At 35.5% G+C, this 25795-nt stretch overlaps 1 protein-coding gene across 2 annotated transcripts in view; it reads left to right on the plus strand.

The window, feature by feature from the left end:
- LOC138708157 (host cell factor-like) overlaps positions 1-25795 on the plus strand; it is a 208325-nt gene that overhangs the window by 74262 nt on the left and 108268 nt on the right. For both annotated transcript variants that reach the window (XM_069838413.1, XM_069838414.1), the window contains exons 11-12: positions 22163-22426; positions 25535-25794. In XM_069838413.1, coding sequence (XP_069694514.1) covers positions 22163-22426; positions 25535-25794 — 524 coding nt within the window. The remainder of the gene's footprint in view (positions 1-22162; positions 22427-25534; position 25795) is intronic.

The following is a 25795-nucleotide window of genomic DNA, read 5'->3' on the forward strand; positions in this document are numbered from 1 at the left end:
TTTCGTGATGTAGTGGAACCTTGTGAATAATGTGAAACATTGATAGTAATTTCGTGAATTTACATAGCCATAGAGTCCACACCTGTGGAGTAATGGTCAGCGCGTCTGGCCGTGAAACTAGGTGGCCCGGGTTCGATTCCCGGTCGGGGCAAGTTACCTGGTTGAGGTTTTTTCCGGGGTTTTCCCTCAACCCAAGATGAGGAAATGCTGGGTAACTTTCGGTGCTGGACCCCGGACTCATTTCACCGGCATTATCACCTTCATCTCATTCAGACGCTAAATAACCTGAGCTGTTGATAAAGCGTCGTAAAATAACCTAGCCTACTACTACATAGCCATAGAAATGGGACCAAGCCTTGATGAAGATGGAAGTACCATTATTTCTCGGTTATGCACGATATTCACAATCAATTCACAATACATAAGTATTTTTTTCAGGATTACCCAATTGTAGCGTTGTGCATGAAAAGGTGAGAAATTCCTTCTTGTTGGGAAGTTACACAATGAAATTTTTGGAGAATTTTCCTAACTAGCCAATTCATCCAGGGTTTTTCCTCAAAAATTCTTTTTTTCTTTTTTTCATTTCTTATCTGTAGTACTTCGAGTCACTCGAAATTTATGTTTGTACTTATGGATGGGACATTCCATGTAAAATCGGGCAAAAAAAAAAATTTGAAGTAATATATTACAAAAATCAAGTGAATACAGAAATTCATTTTTGCATAATATTAGCTTCCTCTGTGCATTAGTCTTCATGATATTAAATGTTGGACATACCGGTAATATATTTTTTCTGCAGTGAACTTCTTAGAGAAAGATTACTCGTAAACTATTAAAGATAATATCTCCATTTCTTCACCATTGCAAAGACAATTCTTTGTAGAGTAAAATTATAATTGGCATAATAATTCAATTATTTATTTACATATATTTGAAATAAATTTATAAAATTTGAACTACTTCCCCACAAATTTTGAAAGTCACTATGGTTTCCTCTTTGATGCAGAAAATGGAACACGTTTTCAAACTTAGGGTCTATTCCTGTAATTATATTAAAATCAATTTTTTCGGAAATTGCGACTTAATTTTATACAACCCTCCATGAGCTGCACTGAGTGGTTCGATTGTATGTTTACTGCAACTCTCATGATCTCATGGCTGCTTGCTGCTGTTGAGTGATAACAGTAGGCTATACGCTTCTTGTAGAGACATAATTCTCATCACTTCATCAGTATACTGCGTTATTACGTATTAATGATTAATTAAATGAAGTGATCACAGTGTTCAATGAAATATGTATCAATTATCTTAATAGAAAGAACACAGTTGCTTCTTCCATGAGAATCGAAACCTTTTCAAGTGAATATATGCAATTAATATATATATATATATATATATATATATATATATATATAAATATTAGTCCACACCTGTGGAGTAACGATTAGCACGTCTAACCGCGAAACTAGGTGGCCCAGGTTCGATTCCCAGTTGGGGCAAGTTACCTGGTTGAGGTTTTTCCGGGGTTTTCCCTCAACCCAATATGAGCAAATGCTGGATAACTTTCGGTGTTGGACCCCGGACTCATTTCACCAGCATTATCACCTTCATCTAATTCAGACACTAAATAACCTAAGCTGTTGATAAAGCGTCGTAAAATAACCTACTAAAATAAATAAATATAAATATTACGCAGCTATAAGTTGCTTAAAGATTAGTATAAATTTGCGCATATATTTACAATTACTTCCAGCAGGTCGATTATTTATGTAGGTTGTTGGTAAAGATGGAGGACAAATTTATAGAAGTGAGTGATGCTTAAATCCATTTTAACTTTGTCACAAATTAGCATCTCTTAGGGCAGTGATGTGAAAGCAAGCGCATTTTTCTGACCTTGACATCGTGCGTGGGCATTAAGCGCTAGGTATGCTAGGAGGAATAAGCAGCCTGTTGGATTAAGAAAACAGTGGTGCACAAACTTCAAAGAGAACGTGAAATTTTATGTCGTTATTTTTATATGACTCCTTTCTGTTTGTTATTTTCTATATTGTATGTAAAACAAAAGTACTAACACCTATTTCTTAGTCTAATATTGCAGTTGTGTTTTAAACGTTAATAACATAATAAAGAGTAAAGAAGGAATATTTACACAAATTTCATAATAACTACAACTACAACTATACTGTACTAAGTGAATTAAACATAAAGAAAGTGTTATCCCAAAGAAAGACACTGAATATGACCTAAGTTGAAATTGATATTCATGCTATCTTTAGCCTTATAAAAGTAATCAAAACACTATTGTAGTACAAAGCAAAGTTGTCTAGGTATATGTTTTAACTGTAACTAATATTACATAATAAAACTCTTCTCGCATTATGCTTTTAGGTGATATTGGTGCGCAACTTTCTGTTATCAGAATATTAAATTATCTCGAAATCTCCTGAAGCTATAGAGCTGATGTTTTACCAACACATGGGCACATATCTTTTGTTTGTGATGTAACAGTATTTGCTTTGTTAATTCATTTCCTTACAAACATTTTCCACGCGAGTGTTTTCAAACATTTTAATAAGGGCTTACACCATCTTCAGTAATACGTATTTACGATATATTAGTTACGAAAACATTGTTTTAGTACCTGTAAGGTTACTAAACAAACATATCTGAAAATTTCACTTTTCTGTAAAAAAAAATTGAGAAAATATTCCTTTTGAATAAAAAAGCAAACTTGTGAAAAATGAACATTAAAATGCACTTATACTTCTCAGACAAATCTAAAAATTAACATGGATACAGTTTTAATAAGTTCTTTTCCCTTTATCCATTGAATCAGTGCTGGCCATCCCTGAATATAGCTCGACCAAGCGCATATACTACCTCTTTCGTCTGACTCTTTCCTTTCCGCTGTAAAGCGCTCAGGCTCTCCTGGGCTCTAAAGCGCGCGCTTGCTCCTCTGGGGATCAGTTGACATCACTGTCTTAGGGGTTTAAAGAAAATCGCAGTTTCTATTTGTCACAAGTTAAGCATTCCTGAGAGTAAGAGGGAAGACGCAAGATTATATTCTGTTTGAAGGAAGAAACTGTTGGGTTCTGAAGTATCTGCTGCTTCTATGCAGGAGTGTGTTGGTGAAATAGTTCACCCATTTATAGTGATAGTGATGTGCAGTCATGCTGTATTGTCGAGTGTGACATGAAGTTACTGGAGTAGGAAAAAAAGGAAGCAATTATATTTGAATGAAACGTTAAAAAGTACTGACAGTAGTCAATCAAACAAGAATCATTGAAATAAACAGTTTATTAACAGAAGCAGAGTACTGACAAGGGAAGGGTTTTGGCTCGAACAGGAATTTTTGGTTAAAAATTTGTACAGAGGCTTACCTTACAATGGTGATGAAGACCGTAAAAGCATTCATTTGTGTAACTCTCCATTTGGTTGGTATTGGTCAATACACTTCTTTAAAAATGTACATGAGGATTCTCTATAAAATGCATGAAACAGCATGGAGCAGAGCAATAAGCACAACACGCAGAAGCAACACCTGAACAATCTTCTGAACCACACTCCAGTGCTGAAAAATCAAATGCCACCTGAATTACATTTTTGAAGTCCGAGACTTGTTCACGATTCACATAACCAGCTGACTGCCAGGAATACTGAAGCATAGGGCGGTATACCGGAGCAGACACCTGGTTATGAATAACAGAGTGCATTTTCATTATAAACACTCGATTTCCCAAGTTATGTTCTGGATTCTCAGCAAAAGTCTTTATGTAATCTGTTATCCTCCGAGCATATATTTTGTATTGTCTAAGGAAATAGATATTCAGAGGCTGGATATATTTAGTTCTTTTAGGTGGAATGATCATACATTCCACGTCCTAGCCTTGGAATGATTCATTTATTAAGGTTGCGTCCTTATGCGCATTCAATGACTCACACAACAGTATATACTATTGATTAGCTGCAATATTTTCAGACAGAACGTTGGAGAAAGATGTTCTTAAATGGGCTTTAGACATTTTACCACTCCCACTAGCTTCTAGGCTAGGCTAGGCTAGGCTATGCTTACGGGTAAGGTGTCCCATCCCCTTAACTTGTGCAGTGCTCTCCCCACCCCTCAACTAGTACAGTGCTCTAACAGACAAACCACACATTACACAAGCGAATGTTTTGGGAGCTTTACAGAGATGTAAAGATGGGCCTGTATACAAATTTTGGATACGAAATTCCTGTTTGAGCCGTAACCCTTCCCTTGTGAGTAGGAACAAGGTGATGAGTAGAAGCTTTTGGACAATATAGAGAACAAATTTTTTAATGCAAAAGATAAAAGTTATGAAATTCAGATTTTTACAGTAGTGCCTTTTTTCGTGAATGATGATAAAAATTCAAAGCCATTTTAATTCAAGTAAACAAATGATACAAATTGCCAAAGGGCTAGCAAGGGGAATAGTAATGGGTACTCCACATAGGAAGAAAGGGAGATCTCTGCCACAGTCCATTGTAAAATTAGTGATAGATTTATGTGTGTGTGGAAGTCAGCCTTCAACTATTCTGAATATTTCGCAAGAAACCTGTCCTTTACACTCTCACAACTTATACATTTTCTTAAAAAAATTCATAAAATAACAAATAGATTTCTTAATTTCCTTAATAATGCTTTGTGAACACTCTCCTATTTATAATGTAGTCAAAACGTACTCATATAATAATTCTGAAGAGTTTTTCTTCTCGAGCATTAATTCAAACAACTCTTTATGAGTCACCAAAAGCTGCTTTTGTCGGCCATCACCTAAAATAAAAAAAAAATATATATATATATTTTTTAAGAAAAAAAACGTGCACGTTTGCTGTTAAACTGCGATATGGGATTTTAAAGCCCAAAAGTTATTTTCTGTTTTGGTCACAAAAATTCCGCCCGAATATGTGTCGATATTTTTAAATCTCAGTATAAAAGTGAACTTCATAGCCGAAAATTTAATTTTCAATTCAGCAATTTCGAATATAATTACTACAGTATTAACATAGAATAAATAAATTAAACTTTATTTAAACCAAAAGAACATATCTTCGTGCAGAATTTCCATGTGGAATTAAAAATATATATATATATTTTGCTTAAGCACAGCACAGAATCATCTTCCCTTGCATCACTCAACTCACAACTGGGTGCCGACTGTCTGAGTGTTTATCAGTCATAAAATTCCGCTATGTATTATTTACTGTTGTTAATCTTGCCGAATCCCTTTCTGCCTTGCAGCTGCATTCTAAAAAAAAAAAAAAAACACAAACGCACGCACGCGCACACACACACACACACACACACACACCCCTTGTTATAACAATGGAATGACAGACTGAGAAGATGCCGCATGTGTGTGATATAGTTCGACCTTAATGCAAGGAACCAGTTGTACCAAGAAACCTGGCACATGACTCACATGATACTGAGACACCCAGTATTTAAAGGATAAATTGTAGTACTAGTTTTGTGGATTTGTCTCTGTTTCCAGAAATTGAAATTATATAATTTTTACTGAGTTCTATCTAGCATTTTATCACTAATATGGAGCTCTGTTTTTTTGGTAGAATTATTTTGTGTTTGTGTGTAAATTGATTGTAGGTTAGGTTAGGTAACGGTAGCTAGGGGTGGGTTAGGGACGACTCTTTGCACATGGGCCATACTGAGGCCTATTGTGCGCCCTGAATTTATGAGATGAATGAGGATGAGGTAACCAGCCCACTGGCTGCATGTGGACTCGTCACCTGTTCACCCAATAGGGTCTTCCAAACTGCTCCCCACTCTAAGTTCACACCCCAAGGTGACCAAGCAGCACAGGATCCATTCCAACGCCCTTCCAAGGTGTCAAAGCACTCTTGGAAGTGTACTTAAGGAATGAATCTTGGCAGAGATATTGCGGAAAGTTGGGAACCCATAAATGATGGCGAAGAGGATGCCTCCCCCGTAAGCAGACAAAGACATGCGTCTTGACCTGAATATGTCTATGGAATGAGATGAAGAAGTTGAATGATTTGAAATCTACATTTTTTTATACACGGGTATGGAAGGGAAATGGACTGTGGCAATAAAAATTCCAACCTGGCATTTGCGTAAGTAACTGGAAAACCACGGAAAAAAACAGAGTCGGGTTGGTGATTCCGGGAATCGAACCACGGACCTCCCGAATGCGAATCCCATGCAGAATGCATTAGCCACTTTGCTCGGTAAATTTTAAGTAATGTGTAATTAAATTTTGGGATAACTTGTATGAATAGTATCATTCAAATTATAAAATATGTAAATTATTGATTAGTGAATTGAATGCCCTTTCTTCATATTTCAAGACCTAAAATCTGTAACAATGCAGGAAGAATATTTTTATGGGACATACTTTGTCATTATTTACTTTACACGTTTTGCAATAACTTCATTCTTTTATTGGGTTACAGATAATATTCCCATTTGAGTCGATTTTCTTGACTGCCCTTTAAAAGAGAAAAATTATTTATTGCTAACATTAGTGAGAAGACAAACTTTTGTTTCGTGAATTGAGCACAAAAATAAACTTTTTAAATTCCAAGAAGTAATACATATCTCTGTCTTCTTCATAAATGGCATGGTTTAAATAGATGTAGGCAATCAACTTTTATCAAATCCACACAAAATAACAATTTGTATTGTAATCATTCCCAGGTTTTGCTATTTACAGAAATTATTTAGAATTAATAGAGATTTTTAAAGGCATAATTGGTATATAATGTAATTGTAAGAATACTGCTTATCAAATAACCAATAGTACTGTAAAATTAGACGATTAAATGGGAATTTGCACACTTGTATTATTTTGCAAGATCTTCACATTGAAACGGGGCCCTTAGAACAAGTGACATGCTAATTTTTTTTAATAAAAAGTGACCCAAACAATCCTCCTGTTCTCCTTCGTTTATAATTTTTTTCTTTATAAACGATTTCTAAGAATATATTTGTGACTTCATTGACAAAAAAAAAAAACAACGAAATATTTTAACTTTATAATATCTTTCAGAGTGGGAGTTATTACTCTTTAAAAATAATTCCTTTAAATATTGTTAAGCCATGAAAATTTTTTCTGGGGAATTTTTCATTTGGAGGAATAATTCTCCAGAGAATTAATTTTTATAGTGTGTTTTCTGTTGTTCTGCTCATAAGAACTAATGATATATTTCTCTTAATATGTGATTTCGTGCAAGGAACAAAGACTTGGGAAAGGTACAGCAGATTTAAGTAAATTGAAATTGTATCTTTTTTTCAACATACATTAATATTTTATACACAAATTGTTTTAATATGCATCACTCTGGCTGGTCGGAAGAAAAGGCCTGCTGGTCTTAGCTCTGTCAGATTAAATTAATGTATATTATTATTATTATTATTATTATTATTATTATTATTATTATAGGATGAATTTGACAAGATCCATTATTTCTTTTATAAAAATTGTTTTTAATATGAATCATTCCATGATGAATAATTTGAATCGTTTATATAGAATAAGTATAAAGTCTGGTGAACAGTTCAAGGGGAAATCACAAACTAGTGGCATATCGAAAGATAACATTTCGATAGTAGCCATATCACAAAAGTTCAATATGAAACCATATGAGGGAAATTGAAGATAAAATTTTCCAGCTGTTCCTTGAATATGGTGAGCATATTGATAGTTTTAGCAACTTTCTCGTGGAAATAAATGTATGGGTGCGTGCGTGTGTGTATACCTGACACAGCGAACGGATATTAAATATGTTCCTAATGTTTACAGGTTCCTTTTCATAAAAGAATAAGCATTTACTGTCTCATAAATGATAGTTTATGTTTCGTTAGTCTTGTATATTAAAAAAAAGTGTCCATAATTACATTTTCTTCCATAAACTTCGAAGAAATGGGGGAGATAGTTTGTTTCGTTAGTCTTGTAGGCCTATATTAAAAAAATGTGCCCATAATGATTTTTTTTTCTTTCGTAAACTTCGAACCCTACACTTGGCAGAATAAAAGAAACACCACAGGAGCCCTTTGCCGTGGTAATTTAGCGATGTGAAGGGATTATGTTTTCTTAGAGGAAATGGTTGAAAATAGTGTTGGAAAATTTTTAGGAAATACGTTATGACAACTAAATATGGGCCAACATTCAATTTTTCTTTAAGTAGATTATTTTACGACGCTGTATCAACATCTCAGGTTATTTAGCGTCTGAATGAGATGGTGATAATGCCAGTGAAATGAGTCCGGGTCCAGCACCGAAAGTTACCCAGCATTTGCTCATAGTGGGTTGAGGGAAAACCCCGGAAAAAACCTCAACCAGGTAACTTGCCCCGAACGAGAATCGAACCCGGGCCACCTGGTTTCGCGGCCAGACATGCTAACCGTTACTCCACAGGTGTGGACTGAACATTAGATATCGTCCCTCAGCGCATACGGGACTGGCGTCTAATTTAGGTTTTTTTCATGGGTTAGACGGGTTAAATAAGGGGATAGCTAAGTGATGTTATGCCAAGGTATGTGACAGGGTTAGTGGATTAGTTGAGGGGATTATTTAAGTGATATGAGGCCGAGGAATTGTATAGTGTGGGGAAATACCGAAATTTCATTCTAAATATGCCTACCACTTTTGATCAATATCCCGAATCGTATGGTAACTATTTTACGGAATAATCATCCAAAGAATAGTATATTTTAAAGAAATTATTCTCATATTCCAAATTCTTGTAGCATTAAAAGTAATACGCAAACGGCCTTCTCCGGGTGATTATTCTCTTGCTACTCTTTGACTCTTGTTATTTGGCATGGTTAAGTTGGCTGTTCTGGCGTGTCTACTCTCAGTTCTGAAGTGGAGTGAAGGGAGGAGGGTCAGTTTCAAGTCTGTTTGTGTCGTGTGTCTGTTGCTCGCGTGTTGCAAACCGGTGTTCTGTAATTGTGATTTACATTGCTTATTTCATTGGAATGGGGAAAGAAATACACACAAACTGTATGATTAATTTCACGTACCATCTTATTATGTTTGTGATAGTCTTCTGTTCAGTATTTCGTATCATCCAAATGTCGATATTCGTAGCATAGTACCTCTTGCAGAAGCTTTGCCTTTGTAGTAGCATAGCGTCATTACTAGGGTAGTGATAGTTTTATATGAAGTATATACGATTTAATGTCATTTTAAAAGGAAAATAAAGGGGATTGAAACGAAAATCTTTTATTATGGAGCTTACCAGTCTCGTTACATTCAGATGACGACACACGCCAAGCGTGAGGCTAGACATGGCATCCTTGCTTCATGCGCGGGAGTGTATGGGTATTACATTTCGAATTTCGACGCGCAAATATTTTGGAGGGTCATTTGAATTTGACTTTATAAGGGTACAGATTAATGATGGCTCACATCGTTAATTGCATTGAAAATGTGTAGTCCTAGTGGAATTGTGTTCGAAACTATAAGGTTCCGTATTCAAGAAGAGCTTTACCCTATCTTCTAACATAGTTTTAGTATTATATTTTTACGTTAGCTTATCGTGAAATTGAAACAGTATTTTTATTGTAATTTTACTACTTCGTAAGATTTAAAATTATTAGAGCATACTGTTAAGTTCATGAAAGAGCTCCGGAATCTTCGCTTTGACGTATTTCTGGACTAGGGAAATTAACTCGCCTTTTACGAAAATGCTCTCGGGACCCATAATAATTACCGTTTTGGCGAAATTTACTTTCAGCTCTATCTTCATGCCTGCGTAGAGTTATCGTTTGATAGTAACAAAACAAAGTATCACATACCGAAGGTGGTTAGTGCATTAGTACGTACAAAATGTTTCAAATTGTGTGTGTTTCTTGACAATGTTTTAGTGAATCGTGTGAGTAAACATGCCGTTTAGAGTTTCATTGCCTTTCTTCCCTTTTCCGGAATGAACTCTTGCGAAAGTGGTTCCAAAATATAAGTGACATTATCAGTATTGTGGAGTGAAAAAGTGACGAACTATTAAGGTAAGAGCAATAGGTAAATTTTGAGGATTTTTGTTCTGTAGATGAACATTTTATATCATTTTGCATACTGCCATGGTGCTTATACAAGGAAAACTTCAGTAAAGGCATGCGGTTACTCCACTGACAATGTGTGAAAGAATGGGTGGTTCTATAGAATAGAACGTGGCAACTATCGATTTTTCCAGAACTATGTGGTCCAACTTAGGCGGAGCTAAAGAATTTCATTTGGGAGTTGCCTCTCCTGCTGCAATTATTTTGACTTGGAATTAGAGCTGGCTGTAATGAAAAATTTCCCATATTCTTGGATATTGTATTTGTTCATTTTTATATCCAACATGGTAAGAAAAATTAGTATATTTGCAGTAGGCCTGTACACAATATTAGCAGCCTCTACATTCGAAGTAAATGTAGGGTACATAAACATTTGTTGCCAACATCTAAATCATTAATTATTGTCTTGGTTACTAGGAACATGGCATTATTAAAGTTCATGAGGTTTTACTTGGCACAGCATTTTATACTCATGCCATAGTTCTTGGTCCTAAGCAGCTCTGTCTTTCTTATTTTCACTGTTCGAACCTTTCAAGTTAATTACGAGCCGATTGATGACTTGATCAACCAATCCGTCTTTCTTCCAACAAGATTTTTGCTCTTGGCTGAACTAGCTCTGGAGTAGTTCTCTTCGTACTCCACCCTCTCGGCTAAACTAGCGCTGAGGTAGATCCCTTCGTACTCCGTTTATACACCTTGAATATACGAATTTGACAGGTTAGGTTTGGTTAGTTCAAGCTTCTATGCCTTGCATATACGAACAAATGCATCTTCTAAAAAAAAAAAAAAAAAAACTTATAAATTCAACGATTTTCACTTCCGAAATCACCCGAACTATCCCACCAATAGTTACACTACGATCTTACACTATTAATTTGAAGGCTTCATTGTGTTCCACACTTCTTAAATCCAGCATCGGATAAACTCCAGAACACAGATTGCACCCTTCCCCTCTACCCCCACCACACCTACCCACCTATTCTTTCATAACCAGGTGTGCATTTTGCTGATCATACTGGACTTTTGTTTAATTCAGTGGAATGGTATTGTGTATTATCCACAACTACTTACAATACTACCTTGTGAAATCTTTGTAAGATTTGTATTTATGGACTAGTCCTTAACCCTCCTGCTACCAAGGGGAGTAATAGGATTACCCCATTGATGATTTTTTAATATTTTTATTTTTCTCCATATTTATTTTTGAAATTCTATGTATTTGTCTGTTATGTCTACTAACATTTTGAAATAAGAATAACATAAATAATTAATCTACTTTAATAAGTAATTCGCGTTATTTAAGTGGGGTGATCTTGTTACCCCTCTTGGTAGTCTGTCATGAAAATTCCAGGATACGAAATTCAATTTGTAGGTTAATTTTCTACATTTTTGAGCTTGTGTGCTTCCAAATTATTTTATTTTCAGTTTATATCATTATTCATATTCGTACTTATATTATCATCAGTATCATGATCTATGCTTCCAATATTTTTTAAATTTTTATTTCTGTGTGTTACAGTTATTCTAAAAGTGATTTTGTTACAAATAATTAATTAGTAGTAGAGCCTATTTCAGAGATATTCATTGCAGTATATGTGGTGTTCATGTATTTGAATTTCAGTAAAAACTAAAATTTATTTTCATAGCTTTATATTTTTATTTATTTATCTTTACAATTTTTAAAGATTTTATTTTATTATGAACAAATGTCTTGAAGATTTTCATGGACGTATACAGGGTGTTTCCGAGGTGGTGTTACAAACTTTCAGGGATGATGGCAAAGGGCACATGTATCAGTTTGAGATAAGGAACCATGGTCCAGAAATGACTGGGTCGAAAGTTATAAGCAAAAATAGTTGTGTGGAAATGGAATTATAATTTGGCACCACGTGCCCTTCTTCCCTTAACTTCTGGAACAGTCATTAAAAAATATGGGCTAGATGTCTCCTACGTGGGTACTTGACCCGGTACAATCTGTGAGCTTGTCTACTGTTCCCATTGTCTCATCCGTATTCGAAGATCAGGTCTGCTTATTCCACTCTCGTGTGCTCCATTTCACTAGGACTGATTGACTGGACACTGCTACTTGTACACATACACTGCTGTCTACATACGTACATATCAGGACCAACCATGTCTGTTACACATTATGCTATCTGCATTGCTTTAGTGTAGTTTCCTGTCCCCACCCCTCAGACCGCAATGAATGGAATACTTTAAGTAGACAACGTAAACAATGTCAGATGAATACAGTATGTGTAAGATGTACAGATAAATACACATAAATGAGGTGTACAGAGGAATAAAATTATTTCATTTCCGCAGAGCTATTTTTGCTTGTAATTTTCGACTCGGTCATTTCCGGACCGGGGTTCCTTATCTCAAATTGATACATGTACCCTTCGCCATCATCCCTGAAAGTTTGTAACACCACCTCGGAAACACCCTGTATATTGTATTTGAATATCTAAATTTCAACAAATTTGGTAACTGAAATGATTTACAATTTATTTTATAATACTGTGACTTTCATTGCTTGTAGCTGTGTTTTCGACATTGTGTTTGAACTTTCTTGTAGGAATTTGTGCTTTCTCCCAAAACACTTTCACTTCTTTCATAATCAGATGTGCACTAGAACGTAAGTTCAGTTTTAGTTTACTTATATTGTAGAGCAACACTTATAAAACCTGGCACCCACTATTTGTCTCTCATTGTCTCCTAAGAGAAACAACGAATCCTCCATCACTATCTTAGCAGTACAACAGTGTAACTACACAATACCAAATACATATTGACCATAAACAACACTCGAGTCTCCCACTCGAAGCTTGCAACATGTGTTCTCTCCATCTAATCTCTCATATCTAAATACCCTTTTTTTCCGGTCGAATAAACAGGAAATCTCTATCTAATGTTTCTTTTTAGAATCCATATCATTTGTCACCCTCCAATCCCACACACATACCACAAACAACCCTAAGTCATAAATTCAACCTCTAATAAAATCCTATTCGGAAAAAGTGTTCCGCTGCCAATCTTCAGAAAAGATGCGCCACCACTTACTTACCTTCATTGGATAGACTTCAAATTTCACAAGATTTTTATTTGTACTATATGTAATAACTTTGAGTTGTCCCAAGGAAAATTCGAAAGTTCAAAATTAAGGACCACCCTACTCTCCACGCTCCTCAAATAGAGTTAAACTTAAGGGAGGTAATGAGTGAAATTTCTATTTTCTACATTTTTCAAGGTATGTCCTTAATTTTCTTTGTACATATAATCTCGATGTGATAGATAATGATGTGGTGAAGTTTAATTTTTATGCTTCAGTTTCTGAGATATTAACAAAAATATTTTGAAAAATTTGCACATTTCAAAATGAAATGTTGCTAAATTTTTTAGTGAAGTGTCTGAAATATTTTTGCAAGACCAGTGGAATATTTAAGAAAAACGTTAGGTATTTAGTTTTCCTATATCTTTACTGCAAAAGGGGAACTGATTTTTATAACTGTTGCATACCTAAAAATAAATATATTTAATCATAAATCCCATGCACTATTTTGTTAACCACAGTATACAGAACATGCAGTAAAAATTTCATGTTCCTAGCATCAAAATTGTAAGTCTTTGCACTTCGAACATGACGAAATGTGCTGAACATGAAATTAAGATTCAAGGGTGCAGCCATTTATATATTGTGCAAATTTTATGCTTCCGAGCACTGCAGAGCATTGAAACTTGCTCAACATATAAGAGATTGCTGATTCATTTTTGGCGTGCTTATGTATAGGAGCAGTGGCATTTTCTCTAATGTTAGAGCCCAGTTTAGGTATGTGTGTATTAATCGAAAATTAGGGGCTAGAAAATATTGAGAATAGGATGCATGTTTATGACACACACCTAAACTGAGTTCTAACCTTAGAGAAATGCCACTGCCCCTGTACGGAAGTACACCCTTCATTTGTTACAAGAAAACGAAAATGTTAGTTTTGACTGAAAATGACCAAAATTTCACTAGTCTCCTCTTAACCAAGTAATCGGTCAATCACACGACATATCAAACTTCGAATGTGAAAACAACTACGATATATTAAGTGACTTCACCTATTGATTATTGATCATAATACCACCATTTTATAATGAAATAACTTGCCACCAATGACGTTATTTCCATCGTACATTTAAAACTACCCAAAATACACCTCTGGAAACGAACCATGTTCTTAAATTCATGAATGAATTCATCTGCACTGATGGATGACACAATTTCCTGTTACACACTTAGAAACAGCATAGGTTCCAAATTGGTTTTTTTGGGGGGGGGGGTGTTCTTTGTTTTTACTACAGTGAGTTTTGGAAACGCTCTTTCACATCTGCAGCTAGTCACTGACATGGTCGAGGTGTTGAGAATACAATATTAAATGTAGATCTTCAGCCCTGTCTTGATGTCCCCCAGTCCTTCAAGATTCTTCTTCTTGGGAACTGTAGATTCACCTGTAAGGAGCTTCAGGTCGACAGACATATCGCCACATGAGAGTTTAGATAGTTTTGCTAAAAGAGTTACTTCATTTGAGATAGAGAGGTCCAAGAGGTTGTACATAGCACTTTTGACTTTCACCGTTTTTCTATCCATATCTTTCGAGGCCAGAAATAAAATCATGTAGGAAGAGGAAGAAGCAGATTACTGTACTCTCATCTCTTCTTCTTTGCTTTCATTCCAGTAATGCTTACTACGAACATCATCTTGATATCTTGAAATGCTATGTTGTGTTTCAACATCCACTTCTTTACAAATCCTTGCAGCTTCATCTTAAATATGACTGAACTCTTCTGAGCTTCTCATTCTAGTTAAGCACTCTGCATTACCTTCATGCTAAAAAAAGAGCTGCAACCAGGTTTAGGTCTGGAGACTAAAATTGTTTACTCACTTTCACAATCATCTGCAGGACTGAATGTATCATAACAAGGCATAAGATAAATTCAAATAATTTGAGCTGTATCAGCAGTCTCCTGTCTTTAGCCCTCTCCTCACTATACTTCTGGTTGAAGTTATTTCTTCAAGAGGTTTGACAATGACCATGAAATTGTTCTTTACTGCAGACACAGTTTCAATACAGAAAGTCCACTTTCTTGTTGGCAAGGAGTTAATTTGGGTGTGGTCACTAGACCTGAAGTGATGCCAGTGGTTGTGTGTGAGAATTTCTTTAATGCCTACTGACTTCTATGAATTTATGACTATAACTTCTGAAACATGAATTTGAAAGCAATAGGTTCGTTCCAACAGCAGTCAGGAACCGTCCGTAACCATCATGAGCATGCGCAGTACAGAAAAAGCGTTCCAACACAATCCGAACCAGTCCTGAACCAGAAACATGTACTGCAGTCGGGCGTTCCAACAAGCTTTTGACACAGGTGCACATAAGCTCACCAACATCTCCTGGATACTGAAGAAAGACATGATCGACTGTTCACATCAATGAGGTTAAAGATGAAAAGTGACAGTACAGACGAATAATAAAACTAGAGATTTAATTTAAATTTTCGCCAAAAAGAAAGGGAATGGAAATTATTTCGGTATTGAAATAGTTAATTACAATTTCAACATGCAGCTTTGATTAAATGTATAATACATGATCGAAATTCTATTTTCTACAATTAGAATTAGCTGCGAAACGGTAATAAGCATCCTGTTCTTAGCAAAGATGATCACAGTTATAGCATCTCTGGATTTAGTACATAACGATCGGTGAAAGCGTTCCAACAGTGTCCAGTCCAGTTTCAATCCTACAGTAGATGCTCAACTAGCGCATGCGCATAAGATGGTACAGGAACCATACATGAACTGATCCATGAACCACTTATTGGAATGAACCTAATGAAAGAGCAGTCATTTTATTCTTCAGACTTCAGATTGATGTGTAAAACAAAGAATTTTGTCCTTATGGCACATTATACCTGAGGATTACACTAGTTGCTTTTACCTTCTTTAATAGTTTGACAATTTTGCATCGGTTTTACTGTGGTAAACCGATGTTTTGACATGAAAGAAATCTCTTCTCAGTTCAGTTTCTACAGGATTATAACCTGCACAAGTATTCTTGCTCTCGGAAGTCTGAACATGTGTAGGCAATGTGGGCACTGCAAATAAGCTTCTGCCATTTGCACATTTTCCTTGTACAGTAAAACCTCGATAAGACGCGGCCACTTATTACACTATCCCGTGTAATACACTTTTTTTTCCGGTCCCTGCACATTTCATATATGCCGTTATAAAATACCCCATTTGTTGCACTCAAGTCCCACATAATATGCTGTTTTTTGTGGAATATTTTCGATGTAATTTTCAGCAATGCACTGTAACAGCAATGAAACATCTTGGTCACTGAACTCACTGGTGCCATTAACCTGATAAGTATTGCTATTCGATCCTTTACCTGCACATTTAAACCTTCATACTTCATACCTTAGTATACCCCACCCTCTTGTTACGCTCTCTTATTCGACTCTTTACCTGCGCACTTAAAGCCTACACACAGTTACAATACCTCACCCTCTTGCTAACCCTCTCTCTCTCAAACAGCATTCCTCACTTGGCCGTAATAAAGTTCTGGAAATTTTTGGTGGGCAGTTTGTTGTCCTTTAGTGTATTGAAGTGTCTGTGAATGTCATTACAATGAGTGTTAAACGAAAAGTGCTTTCTGTGTTGGAAAAATTAGAAATCTTACGAAAGTACGATGAGAACAGTACTCTTACTCAGAAACAACTCTCTGATTCATTAGGAATCTCATTATCGATATTAAGAATTATAATAAAAAAATCGCGACTCAATCACTACAGTTGCGACATCGTCGGGAGGATATAATCGCAGAAACTGAAGTGTGGTAAACATGAGGACTTGGAGAACACGCACACGGCAAACAACTATAAATGACTTTTTTTTCCGAAAGAACTAAGTACAGTACATATTATAAATGTCTTTGATGTATAGTACAGTAATTACATAATGGAGTAATACTATATTACCTTTCATGGGCCATGTATTTCAATAAAGAAAAATGCTAATAGATAGTCAAAATTAGTATACCCACTTAATACGTGGTTTACACCTGGTCCCTTGAACAGCGTCTTAATGGGGTTTTACTGTATTTTCATTTTTTCTACTTGGACAAAATGCAGAAGATCCGGGATTGACGTTAATTTTATTTTCCTCCTGTCCCTCTAGCTCTGCAATTTTCACATTATTGTACGTACCAAGACAGACATAAATTTTTGACTTTGCAGAATTGAGGATTAGCTAAGGATTCATTACTTCGGGACATAGTGTCTTCAAAATTCACGTCTTTTCGTAGTACATTGCGATTGAAAAGTCCCTCCGCAGCTCTGTTAGTTCTAGTAACCCTAGAATACATTGCACTTCTCCATTCCGGTTTGACAACCTCACATCCCGAGTCCATCATATGCTTAGTGGCCAGTGCTGCCACTTGAATTCTCTACCAAATATACTTGAGAGACTTCTTGATCGCAGTGTATTATTGGTGTTAGCTGTGTAGATGATCTGGCTGATGATACCATCGATATTCAGCATGGAATAAAATATGGTCAAGTGCTATCTGCAGTTTGACACTGAGTACCATACTGGCTTTTCATTTCGTCCACTACATACATCTACGCCTTTGTTTGTGAGATTTTAAAATATTAACGATTTCCTGCTTTTGTAGATCCCCTGGTTCGCTGTTAATTTTTCATCATAGTGTAGACTTGATATAAGTAACACATTCTTCGACTTTTTAGGGACAAAGTAGCGTCGTAATTTTCGAAAATGCAAACATGCTGCTCTGTTCTTTCCTTTATTTTATCCTGACGAAAATGGGAGAATTCTTATTCTTGCATAATATTTCACCAATAGAAATTTTCCTCTGAATTAACTCCATAGCGAATGGCACAGATCTGAAACAATTGTCCATCATTGCATTTCTCTCCGTGTCTAATATTGGTGCAACAATTCTCTTTACAATATTGTTTGGATTGTTGTCAAAATTTTAGAGTCCATTTCATTGCTTGCCAATTTATATTTCTGGATTACATGTGGGTAATTACATACGTGACTTACACTACATTTGACAACACCTAATGATATTTAATTGTAATTAAGTGACAAAAACTTACTTTCAAACAACAACAATTGTAACTGATGCTTGAAGAAATGCTCTTATTTAAGCAGAAGTAACATTCAATAGTACCACGGTACACTGAGCATAACAACATTGAATATAAATGTGACTTACACAACAGGACAGGGAGTCAATTTTTGAACTACTTTATAATAGTACATTATGCAACGAGCCTATAATGGTAGTAATTAAGACGCGCGTATGTTTATGAAACAAGTGCGAGTTTCATCATTTTCATACGAGCGTCTTAATTACCATTATAGGCAAGTTTCATACCACTTTTTATGCTCGACCATAATTCTAACTTGAAATTATTCATAAGTATTCATGTTATTCTTATCTGACTGGGGAGCGGAACTGACCTTGTGCAATATCTCGTAAATTGTGGGATGTGCGCAGACGGGAAAGTATTGATTTTTTCCGAGAAAGAAATGTCATTGACCTTGATATAATCTAGAGAGTAAAATAAACATTAATCTTGATATAACCTTGAAATTGATTTAGACATTGAAAAACGAGATGACAAATTGAATTTATTTGAATATTATTTACAATTAACGCTAATTATAGTAACAGAACATAACATTCTGTGACAGTATTGGATTTCCAGCCTCCGTGACGTTTCGCTAGTTGTCTTATGATTGCATATCCGAGAATAATCTATACTTGCGCTTTCATATTGCTACAATGGTGTTTTCTGATTGGTGGAACACCTGAACTTTAATGAATAGGTGTACTTTAATGAGGTCCATTAAAGGGCTGCTACCAGGTGTATAATTACTACATTTCGGCATGGTCGAGCATGAAGTAATATTTCTTCCTCCTGAATTGTTATAAAATTACACCATATGGCTGTTTCTATTCTAAAAAGAGCGAAATTTGTTAACTAACATGAAGTTTTAAATGCAAGTCAGTATTTTTTACTGACATCTAAATAACTAATGTGGCTGACACTACATTTCAAATGTGACTTACACTACATTTCCATATAAATGTTTGGAACAATTTTTTATGATAAAAGTGTAAAGTTTAACTTCGGTAACATATGATTGTTAATTGAAGTCATTACATATTCTTTTAATCGAAATTCTGGAAAATATATTACATTCGCTGAAACACTGGTCTTGTTCAATAATTCAGTCTTTCTTGATGTAAGAAATATCTTCTACTTGAAGCCACGATTTGTTAAATTTCAGAAACTTTATCGTAATAGAGGGAAAGACAAATAACCTGACCTGTATAGTTCGTTATTACTTTCTTCCCCTGAAATGGAACCAAAGTTAATCATCACAGTTTACAACTTCAGACTGTTCATTATCACCAGTCATGGGTCTATCTTCTATATTATTTGTCAGTTACGAAATAAATGTTGTACTGCTTTGATATTAGAGAAAAAAGTGCGACTTTAATCTTATATGACTGTATTTTCTCGGGGCAAGTTACCTGGTTGGAGTTTTTTCCGGGGTTTTCCCTCAACCCAATACGAGCAAATGCTGGGTAACTTTCGGTGCTGGACCCTGGACTCATGTCACTGACATCACCTTCAGTTCATTCAGACGCTAAATTACCGAGATGTTGATACAGCGTCGTAAAATAACCCAATAAAATAAAAATAAATCAATTTTTTTTTATGATGAGTACTTGACTGGTTCACACTGAAGCCCAATCTTTTCTATGTGTCTTTTGATTTTATTTCTGTCTCAAGAACATAGAAAATATAGTAATTCTGTTTTGTGCACATTCTACAAACTGTTCTGGATAGAGTGGCCTCCCTCACCATTCTTTCAATTGATTCACCAAGACTATCAATAGCCCCCTTTCCGTGACTTCTTAAGTGGCACTGAAACTATTCGTAACTATTGTGCCCAAACATAATGAATACGTTTGCTTAAAATACTGTACCTGTACACTACCATTTAATTGGTAGGCATATAACACTCGTGTAATATTTATATAAGGATATTTTTTCTTGATTATTTTCAAAATTTCATAACATTTTCATTTGTTTCTTCCGCCCCCCCCCTTTTTTTTTAAGCATGACAGCTTTGGTCTTTGATGAATATTCACTAGCAAGTTTCCTCCTTATTAGTTTCTACTTATTCAGAATTTGAGGAAAACATCTTTTGTCTATAGCAAATGCTTTGCCATACGCATTTCTCGATGTAAATATTTTTGAAAATGAAGTTTCAGGATTAACTTACTGCCTGTAGTTGAAACTAGGTAATATTAGACAACTTCTCTTTTTCCCTATACCTCTTCATTTCATCCCTCTTCATTTTTTTATCAGAAGATCAAATCCATCTATTGTCAAATTTTCTTTCTTTTTTGCCTCAATTGTCACTTTTCACTTTCTCGTCTCTTAAAGTTTTCTTAGCCCCTTGATTTCTTAAGTCTTTCTCTTTGTTCTGCTCTACTTTGTGATGCCGTTGTCCCATTCTAAAACACAATCAATACTTATGTACTCTGAGGCTTAAAAGTGTTGCGAAAATGTGACTACAAATATACTATCTTAAAATTCCTATAGTATAAGAACAAAAAAAATGTTTTGCATATGCTAGAATGTTCTACCTGAAGTGTAGTATCAAGATAAAAATAATTATCTCTGCATTTATGCCATGAATATCTTAGAATACAGGGTGATTCAGACCACCCGTAACAGTAATTTATTTCGGAAACTATTGCATTAAAATTTTCGAGACAAAAATATTTATTACTAAAGCACATGTGAACTTTCACTTGAGGTTGATTTCATCAATCAATCTTAACAGGAAGTAGGGTCAGTGGCGTATCACTTTAAAATTTCAAATGGGAGTCTGGTCAAATTTGGTACTATTTGATAGAGCACTTTAAAACAAAGAACTTTCATAGGAAACGTTTTTATTAATTCCTACTCTTTCAATGATAAAACGTACGAAAAGACAATGCCATAAATATTGAGAAATGTTACAATACGAAAAGGGGAAGGAGTAATTTACTTGTACTCACCCCTGCCGGCCACCAGGTCTACACTCAGCCAGGTAATTGTGCGTGTGTACTATGTTAATATTAAATAATGTACTTATCTAGTTTACATTTTCTTTTCGTAACATTACTCAGTATTAACGACATCTTTTCGTACGTTTTCTCATTGAAAGAGTAGGAATTTTTAAAAACGTTTCCTATGAAAGTTGTTTGTTTTGAAGAGCTCTATCAAATGGTACCATATTTGACCCGACTCCCATTTGAAATTTTAAAGTGATACGCCACTGACCCTACTTCCTTTTAAGGCTGAGTGATGAAATCAAGCTCAAGTGAAAGACCACGTGCTTTAGTTACAAATATTTTTGTCTCGAAAGTTTTAATGCACTAGTTTCCGAAATAAATGACGTTTGTCCGAATCACCCATTGCTTTTTTGTACGTTTTCTCATTGAAAGAGTAGGAATTAATAAAAACGTTTCCTCTGAAAGTTGTTTGTTTTGAAGACCTCTATCAAATGGTATCATATTTGACCACTACTCCCATTTGAAATTTTAAAGTGATACGCCACTGACCCTACTTCCTCTTAAGATTGATTGATGAAATCAAGCTGAAGTGAAAGTTCACATGTGCTTTAGTACTAAATATTTTTATCTCGAAAATTTTAATGCACTAGTTTCCGAAATAAATGACTTACGGGTGGTCTGAATCACTCTGTATAAAGTTTGTGTTACTTACACTACACCAGACTTTAACTTTAAAACTCTTAAAATTACCACGTGTGAAATGAGTAGAATGAACAGTTAATGGACATATTTAATCTGTTCATTTGAGGGAAATGCTATATATGTTTATACGTTATGCAGTAAAAGTGTAAAAAGTTGTTTTAGTTGAAACATAATGAACAATTTTTTGTGAAAGAAATTTTTTTGTGATTATATGATTTGCTTTCTAATAGATATTTTCGTTCATTATCAGGTGGAGCCACAGCGAAGGTACTAACAACAATGAAGACTATGCCAACAAACATGGTTACAGTGAGCAAAGCACCGGGTGCGGGGGGGAAGCAAACTATAGTGATTACAAAACCGGGTCCAGGAATGACAGGCGGCATGCCAGGAACAGCTGGCATGAATGTAGGCATGCCTGGACGTCCCGCTGGTGGACCACAGATAATAGTGGTTACCACTGCAGCTGGCCTAAGGACAGTTCAGGCTGTGAGCACTGCACAGACTGCAATGGGTAAGTGAAACTTGTCTGATGGTGAATTAAAGTAGAGAGTTTAGTGTCCGTTTTGACTCACTGTTCAAGGTCAAAATTCCTAAAATAATTGTAGCAATATTTAATTAAAAATACAGTGTGAATGGTACCCTCCTAAAAATTACATATTCTATTTCAAGAAGGTTAAAAATTACTTATTCTGGGCGAATCCAGAAATGCATATAGAGTGTTAGTTGGGAGACCGGAGGGAAAAAGACCTTTGGGGAGGCCGAGACGTTGATGGGAGGATAATATTAAAATGGATTTGAGGGAGGTGGAATATGATGATAGAGACTGGATTAATCTTGTACAGGATAGGGACCGATGGCGGGCTTATGTGAGGGCGGCAATGAACCTGCGGGTTCCTTAAAAGCCATTTGTAAGTAAGTAAGTTTCAACAATGTTGTAAAGACGTATTAGTTAAAATCCCAAATCCGATAGTTTGTTCACAGTGACCTTTACTTTATATGATAAGAAAATAGAAATTAAAAGATGAATATTAGTCCGTCGTTCTCATATACACAATTGTGTGTGGTCGTATAAATTTGTATGGCAGCATCTCTTACAATATAACAAACTGTTTTTCAGACTGAAAATTACAATATGTCATTGTAAAATTTATCGTCATTAATTATTGACTATTTGGATTGCAAGGAATGGAACCAATCTATTTTATGTACCATATCAATTATGTGCTTTAAGGAGATACTCTAGAATATATTAATTGGAGGGGGATACAAATTTTTCAGTGTTTCTGCTAAACATTGGAGTGCAATAGTGTTAACTGTTCAACATTAGATGCCAAGCAACCAATACTCTATCTAATTGAATTGCAGGCGCGAATGCTAGTCACGAAAGTTAGGCTTGCTCTTTTATTCATAGGGGAAGATGGGAGGATATAATAATTCATAATTAATAAAAATAATCAGACCCACATAAATAATTTATTTTATAATTATGAAATCATTATGAGTCATGGATCATATTCACTTATCAGATGTAGAAGTTCGATATAATGTAACAAACATGGCCAACAAAACAGTTTATTTTTTTTTTGACCCTGCCAACCAATGCACATTGTTGTATTGAGCTGCACTGAACGAGCACACATATTCTCTATAATGTCTGTCTTCTCTTGAATAGTCCTTCGGGAAAATGGATTTAATAATAAGGTTTCAATGACACACAATTCCGAACTCATTGCAATACTTCAAATTAATGTTTAAGAATTAATAATACATGCAGCAGCTAACATATGCATTCCGCTCCGCAAATCACAGCACATTCCCGCTGTCATTACTGGTCTGTGTAACATTAAATAGTCGTTGGTGTAGCTCTCGGACCAGAGCTTCAAACAACACATAACAGAAGCATGTGCGCCTAGGACGGACCAAGGAGGAAGGCACTTGCGCGTGCATCATATTCTCGCTATTTCTATGTCTTTCCTGTAGCTCCAAGAAACGAGCAAGCGTTGCGATACTTGCAGTGTGCAACCTGTGGATGGTATTACGCCTATACAATATTCCAAAAATCAAAATAAATTTTAATGTACGTAACGCCATTTTGAGAAATACACATTCTACGAAAATATTGTGCTTGTGCAGCAAGCACAGCATGCCCTGAGAAATCGCCCCTGTTGAATTGTGACACTAAGGGGTACTGTTTCATTTTCCTCACTTCAGTGTAGTACTGGCTACTGGAAGTACTCGTTTCATAATCAAAACAGACTGCCATATAAATATCTATATACTATCGTGAATGGGGTGAATGTTTTCTGGACTAAGAGGCCATGGTCTACTGGTGATGTTACATCCAGATGTTTCGTCTACAGCTGCTGTAGACAATATGTCTAGATGTAACATTGCCAGTAAGCAACGACCTCTAAGCCTGGAAAACACTCACACCATTGAGGCTGGCCGTGAAAGTCTACATTCGAAGACTGTCATAAAAGTTGCAATGAATTCCTTCCAAGCATGAATTAAGTGGAAATATGGTGTTATTTATGCGGAAGTAAATATTTTCAGTTAGATTTTTTAATCTGAAAATTATTTTAAATTGATATGCTACTGAACATTCTGGCATTGGGAAAATCGTGTTGTAGTTTGTAATTCAATTTTCATTAAAAAAAAAAATTGATATTTTATATTTATTCCACTAGTGTTGAACATATTTTCCCTAATTTAATCTAGCATATTTATTTTTCTTAATGTATGTTTCTGGTAAGATGAATGAACTGACTGCAGCCAATCTGAACATACCCACCATGAATTGTATTCATGCATGGTATCTGTGTGGTTGAAGTGTGAGTTGTAAGATTTATCACTGCAAGTGATCATTTAATATATATACATATATATATATATATATATATATATATATATATATATATATATATATATATATTGTAGTAACCACTACAAAAAAAAACGAAGTACATGATTATGTGTCATGACCAGAACATAGTACGGAACAGAAATATAAAAATTAGAAATGTATTCTTTGAAAATTGGAGAAATTGAAATACCTTGGAGCAACAGTAACAAATATAAATGACACTAGAGAGGAAATTAAATGCGGAATGAATATGGGAAATATATGCTATTTTTCAGTTGAGTAACTTTTGTCATCCAGTCTGTTTTCAAAAAAACTGAAAGTAGAATTTATAAAAGAGTTATGTTACTGGTTCTGTGTGGTTGTGAAACTTGGAATCACTTTGAGAGAGGAACAGAGGTTAAGGCTGTACTTAAGAAAATATTTGAGGTTAAGAGGGCTGAAGTTACAGGAGAATGAAAAAAGTTACGCACAGACATTTGAGATGAGTAGGGCATGTAGCACATTTGGGTGAATCCAGAAATGCATATAGAGTGTTAGTTGGAAGACCTGAGGTAAAAGACCTTTGGGGAGACCAAGACGTAGATGGGAGGATAATATTAAAATTGATTTGAGAGAGGCGGGATATGATGATAGGGACTGGATTAATCTTGCTCAGGATAGGGAGCGATAGCAGGCTCATGTGAGTGTGACAATGAACCTCTGGGTTCTTTAAGAGCCATTTGTAAGTCTAGTGACCACTGTTACTTTTCATTGCAGGTGCTACAACATCCACTGTAAATGCAGTGCCATTGTCTGCAGCAAGTCATATCACTGGACCCGGGGGTGTAAAAATGATCGTTGTATCATCCGGGGCGGTAGCTGGGGGTAATACGGGTAAACCTATTACTATCACGGTGCCGGGTCAGCAAGGCGGACCACCCAAGACTGTCACCATTGCAGCAAAGCCAGCAGGCCAGACACTGTTGAACACAGGGGCAGGCCAGTTGGTAGCCATGCCAACACCTGGCCTACAGCAGG

Source organism: Periplaneta americana, chromosome 10 (genome assembly GCF_040183065.1).
Source record: "Periplaneta americana isolate PAMFEO1 chromosome 10, P.americana_PAMFEO1_priV1, whole genome shotgun sequence".
Lineage (NCBI taxonomy): Eukaryota > Metazoa > Arthropoda > Insecta > Blattodea > Blattidae > Periplaneta > Periplaneta americana.